This window comes from Trichosurus vulpecula, chromosome 5 (genome assembly GCF_011100635.1).
Source record: "Trichosurus vulpecula isolate mTriVul1 chromosome 5, mTriVul1.pri, whole genome shotgun sequence".
Classification (NCBI taxonomy): Eukaryota; Metazoa; Chordata; class Mammalia; order Diprotodontia; family Phalangeridae; genus Trichosurus; species Trichosurus vulpecula.
This window is the reverse complement of record NC_050577.1, coordinates 105,282,637-105,304,943: the sequence shown is the minus strand read 5'-3', so window position 1 is coordinate 105,304,943 and position 22,307 is coordinate 105,282,637. Positions and strand designations below refer to the sequence as shown.

The following is a 22,307-nucleotide window of genomic DNA, read 5'->3' as shown; positions in this document are numbered from 1 at the left end:
TGCTGCTTTATAGTACAGTTTAATATCTGGTACAGCTAGGCTGCCTTCCCTAGCATTTCTTTTCATTAATTCCATTGATATTCTGGACCTTTTGTTCTTCCAGATGAATTTTGTTATTATTTTATTCAGGTCTTCTTATAGTTAGCAAAGTACTTACACACATATGTATATATGTATATATAGACACACACATGCCACCTCTCCTAACAAAAAGGAAGCATCTAAGCTATTTGAGGGCAGGCACTATTTCATCTTGTCTTTATATCTTCAGCACCTAGCACACTACCTGGTACCTGGTAGGGGCTTAAGAAATGCTTGTTGATTGATTCCTCACAACTGTAAAATAGGTGATGCAAAGTTTATTATCCCTGTTTTATTGATGAGAAAAGTGAGGCTTGCAGAGGTGGATGAACCCAGGATGAAATGTCACTAAGTGGCAAAGCCTGATACTCAAATCCACAAATTGTTTGCTTTTTAAACTAAATCCAATGCTTTTCAATAAGTTTCTGAACCTAGTCTGAGAACCTGATCTTGACTATGATTTATTCTACCATATGTCAGGTTTTTAAGAAAAACAGACTTGGAGTATAGGAGAAAGCTGGAGTTTGGGGGTACTCAATAAAATTCTAAAGAGCTTTGTTTCTTATAGTTTGTCCTGTGGTCCCTAGCACATATCTACAATCACCCACTTAATATGGCCAGGCCTGGATAGATCTGGATGGGGCAAAACTGGACTTGCCATGTCGATAATGAGCTTCTACTAGAAAGACTTCTCATCCCCTCTCTTCTCACTCCTATGAAAGCCATTGGGGAAAGTAAAGCCTACAAGAACAAGGGACATCCCTATTACCCCTATAACCTCCCTGAACTGAACAGAGGCTATCATTCCTATGGCAAGAATCCTTAGAGTTTTGTTTTTAAATTTTTATGTTCACTTTTAATGTTCATCCTTAATTATTTTAACAAAAATCTTTATTTTATCAATATTGTACAATGATCAATTGTGAATGACTTAGCTATTCTCAGCAATATCTAAGACACCTCCAAAGGACCTATGAAGAAAATGCTATCCACCTCCAGAGAAAGAACTGATGGAGTCTGAATGCAGATTGAAGCATACTTTTTACTTTCTTTCTTATTCTTGATTTTTTTTTGTTCTGTGTTTCCTTTTGTAACATGGCTAATATGGAAATGTTTTGCATGACTGCACATGTATAATCTTTATCAAATTGCTTGCTTTTTCAAAGAGGAAGAAGTGAGAGAGAGGAAGAATATAAAACTCAAATTTAAAAAAATGTTAGAAAATTTTGTTTACATGTAATTGAGAAAAAATTAACTTAATTTTAAAATTTTAAATAAAAAGTTTTCTTATCAATAATAAAAAGATAGTGAATTCCTCATTAGTGCTGTTCTTCAAGTGAAGACTGGATACTATTTGGAGATGGTAGAGAAGAGATTCCAGGTCAGTTACTGGTTAGGCTTCATGACTTATAATTCTGAGTTCTGTTATATACAAAGAGAATGCTATTAGTCTGCTATTAGTAATATATGAGTTCTGAATGGTATTGTGCAATCTTCATCTTGACAAGTTAGCCATCAATACAACTAGCCAGGACCCAGAGTGTAACCCCCTGAGCTAACAAGTGTTGTTGGAAAAGTGTGAACTGACTAGGAAAAGAACTGCAGCCTCATGTTTCTCTGGGCTTGGAATTCTCCCAATCCTTCTCTAGGGAACTGATTTCACTCTGAACCTGACCACAGTTTAGGTTGGTATAGTTGGTGCAAGACTGCTATTTGTTTTTAGCACGGGAGGGTGATATTGTTGTCTCTTAGGCATGCAGTAGGCAAATCTGTATTTCTGAAAGGGTATATTGGTAACCAGATCTGGACTGGTTTGCATCCACTAGCGTAAAAATCCTGGGCTCCTTTGGGGGATCCAAGAATCAATGAATTTGAGAGTTGAAAGAGACCTCAATAAGTCATCTAGTTCAGGGGTTGGCAAATGATGACCTGAGGATTGAATCTTGCCAACCATCAGTTTTTGCATACCTGAGTGAAAAATGGTTTTTATAGTTTAAAATGTAGCAAAATTTTATTTTAAAATGTTAAAAAATAAAACTATTCTTACCTTGCTGATTGTACAAAAATGGGTGGGTTGAATCAAAGACCATGATTTGCCAACCTCTGATCTAGTCCAACCCATAGCTGAAGAAATCTCCATTATAACAAACAGGACAAGTGGTCATTCAACTTCTACTTGAAGACCTCAAAGGAGGGGGAACCTATCACTTCTTGAGGTAATCCATTACACTTTTAGATGGAGTTTTTTCTGACATTAAGTCAAAATTTGCCTTACTTCCATCCATAGTTCCTGGTTCTACCTTCTGGGGCTATGTGAAACAATTCTAATCCTTCTTCCAAATAAATGATGGCCCTTCAGATTCTAGAAAACAGTGATCACATCTGAGTCTTCTCTTCTCCAGGCTAGACATACTCAGTTCCTTCTTCTGATCTTTGAATGCCATGATCAGAATGATCTCATCCCACATTACTGGTACTATTTCTAACAAGTTTCCTTCCCCCAGATCCCTCCGCTTTAGTTTTCTTTTATGGTAATATGCTATCTCATCTGATCCTTACAACAATCCTGTGAAGTAGGTGCTATTGTTATCCCCAATTTACAGATGGGAAACTGAGGCTGATAAGGCTGGGCACTCAGAGGCAAACCTGCCAAGGATGATACAGTTAATATATGCTGATGCAGGTTTGGAACTTAGCTCTTATTGACTCCAAGTCTAGTCTTCCACCCACTGTGCCACTGAGATGCTTCTTTTATCAGTCTATGAAGGTGAGTATGAGTGATCCTATTGGATGCAATGAAATATTTTCCTTCATATAACCTAGCCTGCTTATCCTTTTTGAGGATAGGAAGGAAGCAGTAGCTTTTGAGTCACTGGACAACGCCCAATAGCTTGTCATCCTGAGATATATCCAACAGCTCTAGATTGTTGCACTCTTGTCAAAAGGAGACCGATTTTATTGTAGCGGGACTTTTTAGGTATGGGTTCACAGGGTCACAGAATCTCAGAGTTGGAATAGGCTTCAGAGGTCATCTAATTCTAATCCAACAGTCACCTGAACAAAAATTCCTTTGGAGCATCCCCAATAAGTGACTCTCCTGGTTGCATCTGATGGCTTCCAGTGGTGGGGAATGTGTATATCATATTCACGTGATGTTCATACACATGGGGAATGTGCGTATCATGTTTATGTGTGATAGTTTCATGATTTTATCTTTGAATCCTAAATGCTTTCAAAGGACTCAGTGGTATTGCCAACACTGCCTTATCCACATCTAGCCAGATTGGGGAGGCAGGCTGTGGGCCTTCTCATTCTCTTTGAAAAATAATTCCTGATTTCTTAGGGCAATTAACTGGACTCTCTAAGGGAAACAAACTGGCATTTGTAAAACCAGTGATTTGTATACTTACCCATGTGTATATGCAAACCTGCACTCACTAAAGAAAGAGAGAAAAAGGATCCCTACCCAAATTACATGTCATTTGATGCCCTGCAGTTCCTCTAAAGGAAAATCAGCCCAAAGGTCATTTAACCCCAGCTGAAGGACAGCTGGTGCTTCAGGGATAGTGTTCAGACTTGGATCTCTGGGCTCTCTGAGACTGCTTATTGGAGTCAGCTCTGTTATTGACGACTTTGTGCAATTCTGTCTCACAAATCCAATTCATATGCAAGTCAAGACATCACCCCATGATGTCATCGGTCTTCTTTGAAAATGAAGAACCAATAATGATGACAACAGTGACCAACCATGTAAATGACAAAAACCAGCAAGGAAGAAAAATAATCTTGTCTTTTCAACTCTGATAGCTGGGGCCCTGGGGAAGAGCTGAGATCCCGAGGGATAAAGCCAATTAGTCAGTAGGCATTTATTAAGAACCTACTATATGTCATATACTGTAGCATGAATTAGGGATACAACAAAAAGCAAAAAGAGTCCTTGCTCTCACCGACCCTACATTTTTTTAATAAATTTTGTTGATGTCTTTTATCATCTAAATTTCTCTCAATATCCCTCCTCTCTTATCTTATATGATAAACAATACTTTTAAAGAATAAAAAAAATAGAAAGATAAAAAAATTGACAAAACTAAACACTATATCAAAAAAGTGAAAATTTATGCAATGTTTCACACCCATGAACTTCCTACCTCTGAAAAGGAATGGGGAGAATTATCTTCTCATATGTCATCTTTTTTTAAAATTTATTTTTAGTTTTCAGCATTCATTTCCACAAGATTTTGAGTTATAAATTTTCTCCCCATCTCTACCAACCCCCCACCTTGAAATGGCATGTATTCCAATTGCCCCTTTCCCCAGTCTGCCTTTCCTTCTATCACCCCACTCTCCCCCATCTCTTTTCCCCTAACTTTCTAGTAGGGCAAGATAGATTTCTATACCCCATTGCTGTATATCTTATTTTCCAGTTGCATGTAAAAACAATTTTTTTAACATTTGCTTTTAGAACTTTGACTTCCAGATTCTCTCCCTTCTTCCCTCCCCACCCACCCTCCTTGAGAAGGCAAGCAATTGAATATAGGTTATACATGTATCATTATGCAAAAGACTTCCATAACAGTCATCTCATATGTCATCTTGAGGGGCATGCTTGTTCTTTGTAATTCTATAACATTGCCTTTCAATTGTTTTATGATATTGTTCTTTCTGCTTACATTATCATAGTGATTATTTGTATTGTTTTTTTCGTTTCTGTATCAGTTCATGTAACTCTTTCCATGCTTCTTTGTATTTGTCACGTCCATCATATTTATTACAACAGTGTAATATTCCATTACATTCATATACCACAATCTGTTTACCTATTCTCCAATCAATGGACATCTATTTTGTAAGGAGCTTGCATTCCATTTTTTTTTCAGGATTTTTTTGGGTCTCCTTTAGCAAGTCACTGACTTGTTTTTCATGGTTTTTTCACATCCTTCTCATTTCTCTTCCAATTTTTCCTCGACTTCTCTAACTTGCTTTTCCAAATCCTTTTTGAGCTCTTCCATGGCCTGAGACCAGTTCATGTTTTTCTTGGAGGCTTTTGATGTAGGGTCTTTGACTTTGTTGACTTCTTCTGGCTGTATGTTTTGGTCTTCTTTGTCACCAAAGAAAGATTCCAAAGTCTGAGACTGAATCTGAGTGCATTTTCACTGCCTGGCCATGTTCCCAGCCAACTTACTTGACCCTTGAGTTTTTCGTCTGGGTATGACTGCTTGTAGAGTAAAGAGTACTTTGTTCCAAGCTTAAGGGGATGTGCTGTCGTTTTCAGAGCTATTTCTATACAGCCAGCTCTGCCGCACCAGCACTCCTCCTTCCCCAAGAACCACCAGCCTGGACCTGACTCAGATCTTAAGCAGGCTCTGCACTCCTGCTCTGATCCACTACTTGATTCCTCCCACCAGGTGGGCCTGGGGCTGGAAGCAATTGCAGCTGTAGTTCTGTAGCTGCACTGCCTCTGCTGTCCCCGGGGTGGTGGCCAAACCACGAACTCCTTTCACTCCTCGCAGCTTTTCCCACTAACCTTCTCTGTTGTCTTTGGTGTTTGTGGGTTGAGAAGTCTGGTAACTGCCAAAGCTCACTGATTCAGGGCCCTAGGGCCTGTTCCACCTGGCTCCTGGTCTGGTTGATCCTGCTGCTGCCCACACTGGGCTCCGCTCCCCTCTGCTCCCAGCTCCGTGCGTGATAGACCTCACCCAGCGACCATCCAGGCTGTCCTGGGCTAGAGCCTGCTTCCCTCTGCTATTTTGTGGGTTCTGCAGTTCTAGAATTTGTTCAGAGCCATTTTTGATAGGTTTTTGGAGGGACATGGAGGGGAGCTCATGCAAGTCCCTGCTTTCCAGCTGCCATCTTGGCTCCACCCCCTCTAGGAGCTTGCATTCTAAATGACTTGTCAGTGTATACAGGTAGCAAGTGGCTGAGCCAGAATCATCACCCAGGTTTTCTGACTCTGAATTCAGGGCATTTTCCACAACTCCAAGGTGACTCTGCAAGTTAACTCCATTGATGTACATCATAAAGTTTAAAGCTGAAAATAACCTTAGATATCATTCCATCCAATCCCCCTCATTTTACAGACTTGAAAAGTGAGAGACCTAGACATTTAGCTCATTTCAACAACAACTTTTTGACTATCTATTTATATTACCACTATGCTAAGCACTGTACAGGGAAACAAAATAAGCATAAAATACGATGTCTGCCCTTAGAGAGTTTCCAATCTCATTGACTACATAAAGCTGACACAATCAGATATAATTTAGCACATCTGAGGCAGTCAGATGTCAATAAGAGAAGAGGAGGTAGATAAGGAAGGCAGCATACCTAGTTGCAACACTGAGTTGGGTTTAGGTACTCACTGAATGTTTGTTAAATGAACAAATCATACCTCCAAAGGGCAAAAGCAACAATAGCAATACTATATAACATGCTAGAACTTGAAGGGATCTTAAAGATTGTGGAGTCCAATCTCCTTTTGTAGATGAAGAAACCTAGGCTCACAGAGAAGATATGTCTTGCCCTATGTCACACAGGTAGTCAATGGCATCATGAGTAGATACTGACTCTCACACCTGTGGGATTTTCACTGTATATTCAGTGTTCTACCTAGAGAATCCTAAAGGGCTCTGTAGAACCTCAAGGGGAAGGGGAATAGAAGAAGGAGAATAATTCTGAGCACTTAGGGAGTTGTTTATTAGTGACAGGGAAAATCCCAGGATATCTAAAGTTGTTTATTGAAATACTAGCCATGCTCTACATTTCAGCCAAACAGTCCCCCAAGTACAAAGTTCCATTTTCCATCTCTGTACCTTGGTGTATGATCTCCTTCCTTGCTTTTGCTATGGAGAATCCCTGAATTCCTTCCCCATTGACCCCTTAGGGAACCAGTTCAACTCTATACTGTTTTCTTCTCTCAAGCCTTCTTTTACTATTACCAATCTTCCCTTGCCAAGCCTCAGCCTTGGATTACTCCCAGAATTTGCTGCCTTTGCTCGGATTCACATACTATTGAAAGGAGCTGGAGAAAATCCTGAAACTATGCCGACTGGATACACTATAAATGTATTTTACATAATCTCAGTTATTTTTCTTATGAGATGTTTCACATTCTGTTCTATTTTTTCATTCTTTATATTTTGTTTTTTATTTCTCAATGTAATAACTTCATTGGCTTCCCTTGCCTAATTCTGATTTTCAACGCAGTATTTTCTTCCTTAAGATTCTGGATCTCCTTTTCTAATTGGTTGACTTTCTTTTCATAACTCTTTTCATAATCTCATTTTTCTTTTTAGTTTTTCCTCAATTTCTCTCATTTGATTTTTAAAGTTTTTTTTTAAGTTCTTCAACGAATTGTTTCTGGGCAGGTGACCATTTGACATTACTCTTTGGGGTAGGAGAGGGTTTCTTTGCTTTGGTGTCCTCCTCTAAAGATGAACCCCGGTCTTCTCTATTCCCATAGTAGGTCTCTATGGTTGAATTCTTTGTCCTTGGCCTGTGCTTTTTTTTAAGTAATAGTTTAGTTTCTATAACCACCTCTAGTCCTGGGGCATGAGAAGTGGTGCCTCTGGCTTCAATTCCTCTTCCGTTCTCCCCTCAGACCTTGAACTCAAACCAAGACTTTCAGCCTCCTGCAAGGGCCCACAGCCAGCAGCATCTCACCTCACTGCTTCTGCACTCACTAGGCGTGTGTTGGTTCCTTCTCACCCCCACCTCATCTCCAAAGCACAACTGGGTCTGGTGTTCCTTGTCAGCAGAGATTACCTAGATCTTCCCCAGCTTCCCCTCACTGTCCTGGGGGTAAAAGTTCCTGTGGCTGGGGCAACCCAGCTAACCCCAGAGCTTGCAGCTTGTTGTTAAAGCAGACCCGAGCCTGGAGGTGTTTACTCTTCACAGGGACCAAACCATTTCCTGGGATTTTTCTTCAGATCTTCTCAGATTGTCCCAGGATGACCCTGGTTCTGCCTCTACTCTTATTTATTTTCACTACTCTATGTTTGCCCTGAGGCACTATTTTAACTCTCTTGTGAGGGAAGATCTTGAGAGCTTGAAATTTTCTGACCTACTCCACCATCTTCCCAGAATCCTCTCTCGAAGAGATCTTTCTAAACTACAGGTCTGATTATGTCATCCCTCTCCATCCCCTGACACTACTCAATAAACTTGCATGGCTCCCTCTCACCTCTGGGATCACAGATAAAGTTCTTTCTTTTGGTGTTCAAATATCTTCATGTCCTGCTCCCCTCCTACCTTTCTATTCTTCTTACACCATCCTCACCCCCATGCATTCTAGGATCCAGTGACAGAAGTCTCCTTACTATTCTTTGAACAAGATAATCCAGGAGTTTTCAGTGGCTGTACCAGATGCCTGGGGTTTTCTCCCTCCTTATTTCTCCCTCTTGGTTTCCCTGGCTTCCTTTAGGTTCCCACTAAAATCCCTTCTTCTCCAAGAAGTCTTTTGTAATCCCCCTTAATCGTAGTGCCTTCCCTCTGTTGACTATCCAATTTATACTGCATGTAGCTTGTTTGTATATAATTGTTTTTATATTGTCTCTCATTTTAGACTGGACTGTGAGCTCCTTGAGAGTTGGAACTGTCACTTGCCTTTCTTTGCCTCCCCAGTGCTTATTAGCATAGTACTTGACACATTGTAAGCTCTTAATAAATGTGTATTGACTGACTAACTGGATAGAAAGCTGGTCTTTGAATTGGAAAGACCTGATTTCAAGTCTAATCTCTGCCTTATACTGTGTGACTTGGGCCAGACACTTAACTTTTTGGTGCCTTGGCAACTTTCTAAAACTATCGTTTGCAGAGAAAGTACCCTGATCAACATGGACAGAGGAAGTTCTTCATCCAGAATTCCCACCCCCAATTCAGTCACCGGTCTAGTTAACTACCCCCTCTTCCTGTCTCCCCTCCTCCGGTTTTAGTATCTAGCACTGAGTTGTCTTTAGATACTGAGTCAGAAGGTAAAGTCTCAAACCATGAAACATGACCTTCCAGAAGAGCCCACTGTCCCAATATGAACCCGAGTCTGTGAAGGTTAGTGCTGGCTGGCGCATGGTTCATATAAGTCTAGTTTTGTTCTGAAATGGTTTTATGTATCTTGTCTCCCTTTCTAAATTGTAAGGTCCTGGTGTCAGAGAACATGTCAAATGCATCTTTTATATTTTCCCCAGCACCCAGAACAAAGCTGGGTCTATAGTAGCTACTTAATAATTGTTGACTTTTAACTTTCCTCCTCTCCATATCCCCCACACAGTGTAATGTGCCTTTGTATATCAGCAAATATCAAACTTTTATGTTTATGTAGTCAAGTGTCTTTCTGTGAAAATCATCGTTTTGATGGCATGCATTCATTTCTACTTGGCAGTTCAGGATAGTTCCACTTGTGTTAGTGTGTATTTGCTAGGGTAATGTAAGTCTGTGTGATGAGATCATTGAACTGAATCCCCCACCCTTTGAAAAAGACTGTGGCCTTGTTTCCTACTCCCAGAATGCAGGCTAGAATCCATGTGGATGCAATTCAGGGACAGATTGTTATCTCTGAAGACACATTTCCCAAACATAGCTTTGTATTCTCTGTCAGAGGACTACATCAAGAGAAACCAGCTTTATGAAAAAGAAAATTCCTCTCTGATGGACTAATGTCATCCTAAGGGGACCTAGAGTCTCAGTTCAGAGCTTTCCACATTCCTACTTCCAGAACTTCATTGTTTAAGGAGACTTGCTCCATGGAGCTGTGCATCAGTTCATAGAGGTCTTTTCAGTTTCCTCTGAAACAGTCTGTTTTGTCATTTCCTATGTCACAATAATATTGGGTAATATTTGCATACCATATTTTGTTTTGTCATTCTCCAGTTGGTGGCCACCTGCTTAGGTTCCACTTCAGCCACTATAAATAATTTTGTAAATATAAATCCTTTTAATCTTTCTTTTATCTCTTTGGGGTATAGTTCTAGGCATGATATAGCTGGGTTGAAGGGTATGCACAGTTTATTTTTGGGCGTAGCTCAAAAATGCTTTCCAAAATAGCTGGACTAATTCACAGTTAGTCAACTAATAAACCTATATTAAGTGCTTATTGTGTGCCAAGCATTGTGCAAAGCACTGGGAATACAATTTTTTGTTGTTGTTCAGCTGTTTCAGTCATTTCTGACTCTTTGTAACTAGGTGGCAGCTAGGTGGCATAGTGGATAGAGTCCTGGACCTGGAGACAGGAGGACTCATCTTCCTGAGTTCAAATCTGTCCTCAGATTATGTGACTTATTAGCTATGTGACCCTGGGCAAATCACTTAACTTTGTTTACCTCGGTTTCATCATCTGTGTAATGAGTTGGAGAAGGAAATGGCAAACCATCCCAGTATCTTTGCCAGGAAAACCCCAAATGGGGTCATGAAGAGTTGGACAACAACACAACAACAATAAAAATTTGCTGACTGTGAATTGGCCCAGTCATTCTGGAAATTAATTTTGAATTACGCCCCAAAAGTTACTAAGCTTCACATTACCCTTTGACCCAGTACTACTTCTAGGCCTATGCTCCAGAGAGATTTGGAAACTTAAGGAATGGCCATCAATTGTGGAATGACTAAATGAACTATGGTACGTGAATGTAGTGGACTGTTATTGTGCCATGAGAAAGGAAGCAATGGATCATTTCAGAGCAAACTGGGACGACCTCTCTGAACTGATGCAGAATGAAGTGATGAGAACTTGGAAAATAATTTTATACATTGACAACAATTACAGGGTGTTCCTAAAGTCTGGACACATAGGCAAAAATGCATATTTTCAAGAAATGAATGAAATTTTCCACAACATTTTATTTAATTGGAATATTAACAAATAACATCTTCAATATGATTTCCATCATTTGTGATGCAAAGGTTGATGCGCTTTGCAAGATTCACATGAACTCGATGCAATGACTCCACACTGCAGTCAATTTTCCTATGTGTCCAGACTTTAGGGACACCCTGTATAATAAAAAATGTTTATAGAGCCATAGAAGAGGGGGCTGGTAAATGTTTAACTGAATCCCTAGGAAAAAATACGCATACACACACTTTTCAGTTTAATCTGTATTAATAAGACTTTCCATTCCTTTGATTTTTTTTCCCCAGGGATGTTGTAAAGGCTCAAATAAGGTAATGGATGTAAAGTGTTTTGCAAATCTTAAAGCATTGTACAAATGCCTCCAATCTGGTAATGGCTTCATTCTCTGAGCCTTCAGCTGCACTCCTGCTGAGCTCAAAGCCATGTTTATACAGCAGTTACCAGAGTTTTAGCTCTGAGGAAAAATTGTATGGCCCACACACTTTTCAGTTTAATTTACATGAATACTCTCTTAAGTCTAGAAATCAACAAAACAATAAATCAAACCCTGAGTTGTAGCTGATTGCTAATTTCTGAAGTGTAAATGATCACACTGAAAATTTAATAATGACTGCACATACCCCTAGGTTTTTCTTTCTCAGTCTTCTCTGGGTCCCTTCCCATCTGGCCACATTCTTTAGAAAATATGATGAAAAAATTAGATCCAGTATACTATAATCTATAAATTAGTGCCAAGAGCACTGGAAGGATGATTGCTGAGTCTTTGGATCTGTTAGTAGACCTTTTAATACCATCCTGTCTTTGTGGTGGCTTTTAAAAAAATTTCCCTCACAACATCTTATATCAGAGGGAGCAGAGAGACAGAATTCATCTTGTAGACATGATGTTCTGTATCCAAGGGACATAGTAGTAAATATTGGTGTAGACACCAATATTGTCTCCTAGGAAATGCCCCACTTCTATCCCTTGAATTGTGTCTTGGCATATGACAGTAGCAACGGCAAGCTCCTAAAGGAAGAAAACATAAAGAGACTGTTGACAATCAATTCTCAGATTGAGAGTTATCCAGACCCTGGACTAGAGGAGAGACCAACTTCCCTCTACCATTCCCAACCCCCAGTGGAAGTATAGAGTGGCATACCAGGAGTACTAGACTGATAGTTATAGGAGCTGCTGCTAACTAACTTTTGATTTAAGTTATGTTTTGCCATTCTAGGCCTTGTTTTCCTCATTGGCCCAATGCATGATTGTGTGAGATGATCTCTTGAGGTTCTTTGTCCACTTCGAAATATTCTACAATTCTATGATACCCCAGAACAAGAGTTCCAAGGATTGATACCACATTGTTTCTGTAGAGGAACCTGGTAATATGAAAAAGTCAGAGTGGCATTAGTTATCCACATTCATCCTCAACTGGGCTCAGTCTGGGGTGTAGCAAGAAGTACTGAGAACAATACATGAATCTTCCCTGCCCCCAATTGGGGACCCCAATCCCCAAATTCTACCTCTACCCAAGATATAGAGGATAGAAATATATACATATAATATGTATATTGTATAAATATATATATTTATTATCCATTTATACACACATGCATATATACACACATATATGGTCACATATGTTTATATATAACATACATTTATATAGGAATACACATATACTTACACATACATTTGTGTTTACCTACACGTTTACATATACACACACATACATATATGTGTGTGTGTGTGTGTGTGTGTGTGTGTGTATGTAAGTGTATATACATGCATGTATACCTGGACCTGGGATTCTATTGGGGTATTAAATTCCTGGCATGGAAGCTCTTGCCCCACTGACACCATTGATGACTCATCTGTTTATAGTCTTAAAGAGTTGTTAGTTGACTTGCCCATAGTCAGAGATAGTCAATCAATTAATCTACAAGATTATTAAGCATCTGTGTGCCCAGCAGCATGTGCTAGGACTTAAGGATCCCAAGAAAAACGTGAAAATAATCCTTGTGGGGCAGCTAGGTGGCACAGTGAGTAGATAGAGCACAGGCCCTGGAGTCAGGAGGACCTGAGTTCAAATCTGCCCTCAGACACTTGATACACTTACTAGCTGTGTGACCTTGGGCAAGCCACTTAACCCCAATTGCCCTGCCTTCCCCCCACCCTCCGAGTCTAGTTAAGGGAGTTATATTCAGGGGTGGGGAACCTGTGGCCTTGAGGCCACATGAGGTCCTCTAGGTCCTCAAGTGTGGTCCTTTGACTGAATCCAAACTTCACAGAACAAATCCTTTTATTAAGGGGAGATCTATCTATATATCCATACACACACACACACACACATACACACACACACACACACAAATAGATACAAACCATACAATTGGCTGGGGGGAGGAAGCACTGACTGTGGGCATCAGAAAAGACTTCATGTACAATCTGGCACTTGAGCTGAACCCAAGGCTTTCGAGAGATAAAGGAAGCACATCATTCCAGGCATGAGGGATAACCAGTGCAGGGGAGTGTAGAAAAAGGAGATTGAGTGCTATGTGAGGAAATATTAAGAGGAAGGTTTGACAAAATTGAAGTAGTGGTGTACATAGAGGGGAGTGATATGGAATGAGGCTGGAAAGGTAGGTTGGGACCAGTTAGTGAAGGGAGCCACTGGAATTTACTGAGCAGAGGGAATAACATGTCGGACCTATGCTTCATGAAGGAAATCGCTTTGGCAGCTGAGTGGAGGGTATATTGCAATAAGGAAGAGACTTGAGGCAGGGATTATCAATTGTTGAGACTCATGAGAGGTGATGAGGGCCTGAACTTGGTTGGTAGTTGTATGAATAAATAGAGAAGGGGAGAGATTCTAGAGAGGCTTATGGCAAAGATGGCCACCATTTAAATAATTATCTTTCAGTGTTGGTGTCTCAGCAGACTGACCCACTGACCACGTCAATCGAAGATTTAAGGACACTCAAGATGTGTTCAACAAGGGAAGGATAAAGTGCCTTTCATACCACACTGAACTTTTGAGTGTCTCTAATTCCAGTGCTCCCTGAACCTAAACCTCTATACCTTCTTTCCTAAACCTCTATACCTTCATTAAGAGAATATCTATGCCCTTAATGAAAATTAATTGCAGGCATTGTGGAAGTAGTATATTCAAGAAAGCCCGTGATATTTTTATTCTTTATGATTACCTGTAGGGACTCTATTGTTCTTTGTAAACATTTATAGTAGTTCACAACCCACTATCATTTTGCTCATTTGTAGAATGAGGATGATAGTAATAGTACCTATCTCCCAGGGTTGTCATAAGGATAAAATGAGATGTCTGCAAAGAGCTTTGCAAACCTTAAAGCACTATATAAATATAAATAGATTTATCATTTTTGTTTTTCTTGTTGCCGCTGTTACTAGGCTAAATGAAGTTGGAATTTGAGCACACAATTTAATTCAGATTTTGTTCCAGGATATTCAAAGGGAAGACAGCATCTTGGGCACACTGATTGCTTAAGTTGGAAGAAACCTCAGAAGCTACCTCTTCTGACCCATACCAGACTAACAATCCCCTCCTGCATTTCCAACAAGTGATTATCCTGGCTTTTCTTGAAGATCTTTCATTTACAACCTACTTCTGGAGGCAGCCCATTCCAAAAGTGTGACAGCTGTAAGGGTTAGGAAATATTTTCTTATCTCAAGCCTGGCTCTCACCCACTGTTCCTAATTGCGCCTTTAAAGGGACCTATAGGACAATTCTCATCTCTCTTGCACATGCTGAACACAACTATCATTTGCCCAGCCAACTGAGTCTTTCCTTTTCTAGGCTAAAACATCCTCAGTTCATCAGGTTCCTAAATTTAGAGTTAGAAGGGAATTTAGATTATTTGGTGTCCAACCCCTTCACTACATAGATGGGGAAATTAAGGCTCGGATTGCTGGGAGATGTGTTGTGGGAAAACTATTTCTTTAATGTGTTAACATGATGACTTACCATTTTTTGCCAGATGGCAATTCATAGACTCAGAAGAGAAAATTTATTGAAATACAATCAGTCAGACCATATTAATTTAGACTAAATGGGAGAAAAGGCATAGTCTTAGCTCAGTTAGTGAAAAGTCTGAATGATATAGTAAATATTGTTTATTGTTTTATGCTACATATGCTGATATGAAAAGAAATGGCTAAAAGGTTTTTTTCTTTTACCAGACATTCTTTCTATAAGGTGCATTTTAATGGATAAGGATAACCTGTAAGAAGTACATTAATTAATGATGTACAAATGAGTGCTGTTTGGTGTATAATAACTTCTCTCTTAAATAGGTTAAAAATTTCCTTAGCAATTGGTTTTCACACAGGTAATTTGCTTAGCAAATCCTTTATTCACAGTGGGTGTGTGTTTAAACTTCAGACTTCCAGGGCCACATTCTTACAAATTTGAAAGCTGTGGAAACTGGTTAATAAAACAGCTAGGTAGCACAGTGATAAGAGTGCTAGCCTAGTTAGGAAGATCTGAATTCAAATTCAGCCTCAGATATTTACCAACTATGACCCTGGGCAAGTTACTGAACCTCTGCCTGCCACAGGTGCCTCAATTAGAAAATGGTGATAATGTTAGCCTCCCAGGGGGCTGAGATAATATTTGTAAAGTGCATAGCACAGTGCCTGTACGCATAGTGCCTGTACGCAGAGTGCCCGTACACATAGTAGGTGCTTAAAAATGCTTGTTTCTTTCCTTCTTTCCTTCCTTCCTTCCTTCCTTCCTTCCTTCCTTCCTTCCTTCCTTCCTTCCTCCCTCCCTCCCTTTGTTCCTTCCTTCCCTCCCTCCCTCCCTCTCTCCCTTCCTTCCTCCTTCTTTCCCTATCTCCCTTTCCTTCCTTCCTCCCTCCTTCCGTTCCTTCCTTCCTCCCTCCCTCCCTTCCTTCCTTCCTTCCTTCCTTCCTTCCTTCCTTCCTTTCCTCCCTTCCTCCCTCCCTCTCTCCCTTCCTTCCTCCTTCTTTCTCTCCCTCCCTTTCCTCCCTTTCCTTCCTTCCTTCCTTTCTTTCTTCCTTCCTTTCCTCCCTCCCTCCCTCTCTCCCTTCCTTCCTCCTTCTTTCTCTCCCTCCCTTTCCTCCCTTTCCTTCCTTCCTTCCTTTCTTTCTTCCTTCCTTTCCTCCCTTCCTCCCTTCCTCCTTCCCTCCCTCTCTCCCTTCCTTCCTCCTTCTTTTCCTCCCTCCCTCACTTTCCTTCCTCCCTCCCTCCCTCTCTCCCTTCCTTCCTTCCTTTTTTCCTTCCTTCCTCCCTTCCTTCGTTCCTTCCTTCCTTCCTTTCTATCTGTAAATTTATATGGCAGAAACAGATAAAATGTAAGTCAAAAGAAAAAGAGAAAATTACCACAAAGAGTCTCTCAAATAACTTTGAAAACTTGACACATATCCCGTGCTTGATGATTCTTCCTTGCCTGGTTTTCTTGCACTCCTTTTCAGAGATCAGAGGTGCTTTTATGTTCTGCCTCAGGTCTGGGTGGTTGCCTGAAGGGGAGAAGGAAAAAGATATCTGATATCTCCAATTTTGTTGCTACTGTCTGGACCAACTTTCCCTCCCTTTAATTTACCATAATTCTTTTAAAATATTTTCTTTCTTTATAGAAGATATAAATTTATACCATCTTATTACCATGATCAGAAAGGCCCAAGACTAAGTAGATCTACGGAGACAAAGAGGCAGCAGCTGCTGCCAAAGGTTATGAAGAGGGCACTGATGCCTTCCCTATGCTGAGACTATCTGTAAGAAGTATATAAAGAAACTTTCTTGATGGGGTGCTTGTGCTTGGACCCTAATTCTAACATCACATTTCTCCTTAGCCTCTGCTTGGGTGCCTGTGCCTGGACCTCAATTCCAAAATCACATCTGTCCCTAACTTCAAAGCATTGGCCCTAACAGTTTCTCTCCAGTTCAAGGGCAGCATGCCTCAGCAAAACACTTATCTCTGCTCCTGACACTACAGCCAGCTTCACATATAGGATTTATTGGTCTGTCTCCCTGTCTATTGCTAACTGGCTGTGCACTGGCACATAAAAATATTTACTACTTACTGACCTTCCTGATATGTATCCTAGATATAGTCAAATGTATACTCCCTTATATTCATCTAGTCTAACAAGACATTTGATGGAAGCAACCTGGATATCTTCAGCCAGCCCTAATAGTTGACTTAGTGACATTTCACAGTCAAAACCACATCCCCAGGTTGCCCCCCCCCACCTTGGGCTATTTCCTAGTGAACTCTGGGTAAGATACCTGTGCAGTAGATACAACAAGTGCACATTCCTTTAAGAACTAACCACCCCTTAACCACTCCCTAATCCTACCCCAAAACACCTACTTGACATGTTTCACCCCCAAATCTCATATTTAAACTTTCCCTGAGCCCTTGTAAGGTTGCAGATTCCCTAAGAACTCTTGCCCACTGTAAAGTGTAATAAATCTTTGCCACCTTGACTTAAAGAATGTTTGAGATCATGAACTCATTCCAGAAGCCCCTGACCCTCTCCAGTACTCAGGTCCTGGAGGGACACTCCCTCTCAACTGCCCCATTTTGGAGGGACTTCAGTCTTGGGGTTCCTGGACCTCGGCTCCCCCAACCCTCAACATTTTGGCTGAATTAGCATGTGTATGCACAAACATATGTCCTGTTGTTCAGGCTGACCCCATCATGTTATAGTTGCAGTCCATTGAAAGAATTTAGGACAACAAGGGACTCATGTGAAATCTCTTCATGGCAAAGCAGTGTTGACTCTAGGTGGACTGGCCCTTTTGGTGATTTTCCTTTGGAGTGTTTCATCTGTATTTCTCTGCGTTGTGCTAAATGCTCAGGCACTCACCGAGATTGTCCATGCTCCAGTCCAAGCCAGAGATTGTGCACTCAGTACCCTCTGGGAAGTTTCGAGTGGGCAGGTCTATGGGCTGGACCTTGGGGTTGAGGGTTACAGGCCGGTGCAGCTTGAGCAGCATGATATCATGCTCTTGGTATTCATCACTTTCGTTCCAGTAGCGAATAACTTCTATTGGCTTAAAAATCTGCTCAGTTTTATCCTTCGATCCGATCTTGGAATTCCCCAGCACCAATATGAGGTTTCTGCAAGGAATTGGGAGAGGGGTGGCAGGTGAGAGAGTGCTAGGAGGAAGATCACAAGGTCATTCTATTCCCTCATCAACATGTTTTAAAACTTCATTAATTCCTTTGTTCTCAATCTACCACATAGACACACAGAACAATATGTGTGAGTATGTGTGCACACACAAGTGTAACCAAAGAGACTCCTCTGGGGAGGTGTGAGAGAGAATAGTTAATCTAATTGGGCCAAGGTGTAATCCTGCCCTGAGGGTAGAAATACAATAACCTCGAAATATCTGTTGCAACTATAAGACTCCAAAAAGAAAAAGTAGGTTGGTGACTGAGGCAGCATTATGTCTGGGCATGGAAGTAGAGAAAAAAGGGGTTTAGGGGTGATTATTAATAGCTAATATTTATATAGTGCTTTAAGATTTCCAAAGCCCTTTAAAAATAGCTTCTCGTTTGACCCTCACAGCAATTTTTAGAGGTAAGTGCTATTATATTTTGCCTGTTTTACAGACAGAAAAAATTGAGGCAAGTAAGTTGAATGACTTGCCTAGAGTCACGCAGCTAGTTTATAAGCCTCTGGAATTACACAGCTTTGAACTCAGGTCTTCCTGAAACAATATCTAATGTTTTATCATATTATATCTAGTTGCCTTATTATCATTTTTAACCTTTAAAAAGGACAATTCTTTGCTTTACCAAATAAAAAATTTAGTAATCAATAAATGATAATCACTCATAATTTTTTACTCTCTATAACTTCCAGTAAATTACATGACTATAAAGATGTAGCCTGTTATAAAATATCATTGACAAAAGCATGGCCATTCCCCCCTTTATAATATTTTATTTTCTCCCAAATTATGTGTAAAACAATTTTTAACATTCTTTTTTAAAAAAAAAACCTTTGAGTTCAAAATTCTATCCCCCTCTCCCTCCCCTCCCCCTTCCCTGATACAGTAAGCAATTTGATATAAGTTATACATGTTCAAACATGTAAAACATTTCCATGTTAGTTATTTTGTTCAAGGAAACTTGAACAAAAAGAAAGAAAAGGAAAGGAAGAAAAAAAGAAAGGAAAGAAAAAGAAAAGGAAAGGAAGGAAGTGAAAAGCAATATATTTCAGTCTTCAATAATGTCAGTGGATAGCATTTTTCGTCATCAGTGCTTTGGGATTGTCTTGGATCATTGTATTTTTGAGAATAGCTAAGTCATTCACAGTTCTTCATTGAACAATATTGCTGTTATTGTGTACAATGTTTTCCTGGTTCTGTTCATTTCTCTTTGCATCAGTTCATGTAAGCCTTCCCAGGTTTTTCTGAAATCATCCTACTTTGTCATTTCTTATAGCCCAATAACATTCCAATACAATCATATACCACAACTTGTTCAACCATTTCCCAAATGACAGGCATTCTTTTGATTTCCAGTTCTTAGTTACCACAAAATAGCTGCTATAAATATTTTGTACGAATTGGCTTTTTAAAAAAAATCTCTTTGCGATACATACTTAACAATCATGTGGCTGGATCAAAGGGTATGTACAATTTTATTAGCTGCCTCATCATCATTAAGGATCAGAATATATATCACTTACGGTAAGTAGCAGTGAGTAGCTGCCAACACCCATTGTTGATGAATGAGGACTCCCACACAGGGGTTCATATCGGACCTGAAGTAGACCAGGTAGGGGGCAGGATCTTCCTTCTGTTCATCTTTGTCATTAGAGGAAAATCCACCTGGAGAAAGAAGGGAGAAGGCAGAAGTTTATAGTAACAAAAATAAAATGTACCTTAGGAAAACTTTTGCTGGAATTGCAGAAATGGTTCCCATCACAGGAGGTCTTCAAATGGAGGCTAGATGACTTGTCCTAAAAGAAATACTTATTCAGATATGGGCTAGACTAGATAACCTTTGATGTTCTGCAATTCTGTGCTTCTTCTTACTTTATCCCAGTCTGTATCGTGTAGCCTTCAATCTAAGAAGTGAGGGAAAGAAATGGGGTAATGGAATAGAATGATTTCCCCTCTCCCTGCCCTGCCCCCCACTCTCTCCTTGTAGGCAATCTCCAGAGTTCAGTAGAGTGGATGGATAGGAAGGAGGAAGCAGTATTTGAACCCAGGTTCTCTGATCTCAAGTCCAGCATTCTTTCCACTGTGCCAAGTGGCACTATATTGTTAGACTCCTCTTGCCCCAATCTTCCCTCCCCCATCCCATACCCCAGTCAATCCTAGCCTGCTCTCATTTTTCCTGAATCTTAAAGATAGAATTACTAATGGATCACTCACCAGCCAAGAGAACGAAGATAAGGATAAACTTCATAGCCATGCCACAATTCTGCCCTTACTGCTGATGCTGAGGAGTGAAAGAGGGAGGGAAGCAGCAAAGTCTTAACTTAGTCTTATCCCTCACCGATACTGGTGAAAGTATTAGATTGAGTTAGAGAGGGAGTTCTGAATGTGAGAATGAAGCTTAGAACCTGAATAGGGGACTCCAAGACTCAGAGCTTTTTCTTCCTCCAGAGAAGAGAGTTCCAGAGCCAAGAAACCTCCACCATTCCCAATGTGACAAGGTCATGTTAGCCTTCTGCTTGCTAATACCCTTTGGTACCTGTAAGAGTTATTTATACCTTACCCTGGCCCATCTCCTCTTTGTGACAATGACCCCTTGTTATCATCATCACAACCATCATTTCCTCCACCACCAGTCCCATTATCATCCTCATCATTGTGACCTTAAACAAAGAGATTAGGCTAAAATTAGTATGGCCCCTAAAAGAATTGCTAAGGGGTGTTGGAAATGGCTTACAGAGAAGTCATACCAGCTCTTTTGTACATTTAGTCAGACTTTTTCTAGAACTAGGGACCTCTTCTCTCCGGGTGGCAATATGAAGATGACATTTCTAGGTACCATTAAATTATTTATAACTAGCAGATTTCTATTCCAGTAATAAATCATTGGAACTGTATTATGATGATGAGTACATACCAGTTTGGAATTATACATAACAAAAGGTTAATTTGTATCTCATAACAGTTTACATGCTTCTGAAAAGATGGTAATAGCTATCATCTCATTCCATTCTCATAAGCAGCATGGCATAGTAGAGAGAGCTGGCTGTAGGCCTAGAAAGATCTGATGTCAAGTGTCACTTCTGACATCTACTACTTAAATGACCCTGGGCAAGTCACTTAACCCCTATGTTCTAGACCAGTGGTATCCAACTCAAATAGAGACAGGGACCACTAATTTGTGCATCAGGATTTCTGGGGAGCTACAGATTAATATAGTTTTAAAATGTAATTTCATCTATGGTATATTGTATTTTTTTATCTTGTCAAATATTTTCCAATTCCATTTTAATCTGGTTCTGGCCACACTTAGGAATATTGCAGGCCACTCTGTGGTGTGTCTCCTTTAGACAACTCTAAAACTGTAAATTGCAGAGAAAGTGCTGACCTACAATGGTTAAAATGAATTTTCTCATCCAGTAGTTCCTTGTACCAATGAAATTACAAGTCCAGTCCCTATCCTCTATCCTGAGTCCCACCTGCCTCCTTCACCACACATGCACCTGCACACATGTGCACACACAGACACAGACACAGACAGACACAGACAGACAGACAGACAGACACACACATACACACCATCAGATAGGTAAGAGGTATTCAAGAGATGCAGTGTGCTATAGTGGGAAGAGTATTGGATGAGACTGGAATCAGAAAGACCTAGATTGGAATCCCACCTTTGACCATGAGAAAATCCCTTATCCTCCCTGAGCCTCAGGTTCTGTAAAATGGAGATAGTGTTACTCATAGTGCCTGCTTCCAAGGTTTTTATAAAGTTTAAATAAGCAATTCAATATAAGGCATTTTGCAGACTTTATGATGCTATATAAGTGTCAGTCATTGCCATTATTCTCCCCAACGTGAGCTTTCTAAAGTACATTTCTGATCAACTCCTCTCAATAAAACCTAGTGGCTCCCGATTGCCTCTAGAATCAAATACAGACTCTGTTTGACATCTAAATTTTGGAATAACCTTGCCCTTTCCAGTCTTCCTTTGCATCGCTCCCCCCATATACTCTTGCAGTCTAGCCATCCTCACCTCTTCACTGCAGACCTGGCGCTCTACAGTCCATCTCCGTGATTCACATATGTGCTTCTTTGATCACTACAGGCTGTCCAAAGTAGCTTTTCTTGTAACTGTCTTGCATTATTGGCTTGTCTTGAATTTGGGGTCTTCTAAACCCCCTGTCCCCTACCAGGTCTTTTTCATGTGAATTATCATCTA

General features: G+C 40.3%; 1 protein-coding gene across 1 annotated transcript; it reads right to left on the bottom strand.

The window, feature by feature from the left end:
* Positions 1 to 11,695: 11,695 nt before the first annotated feature.
* On the bottom strand, positions 11,696 to 20,613 carry LOC118849639 (probable inactive serine protease 37). The gene is made up of 6 exons (XM_036758562.1): positions 20,491 to 20,613; positions 20,300 to 20,366; positions 19,609 to 19,750; positions 17,773 to 18,026; positions 16,283 to 16,419; positions 11,696 to 11,929 (listed from the first exon to the last, which is right to left on the bottom strand). Exons 2-6 carry the CDS (start codon positions 20,337 to 20,339, stop codon positions 11,789 to 11,791), a joined length of 714 nt encoding a protein of 237 aa, XP_036614457.1. The 5' UTR covers positions 20,340 to 20,366; positions 20,491 to 20,613; the 3' UTR covers positions 11,696 to 11,788.
* Positions 20,614 to 22,307: the final 1,694 nt, after the last annotated feature.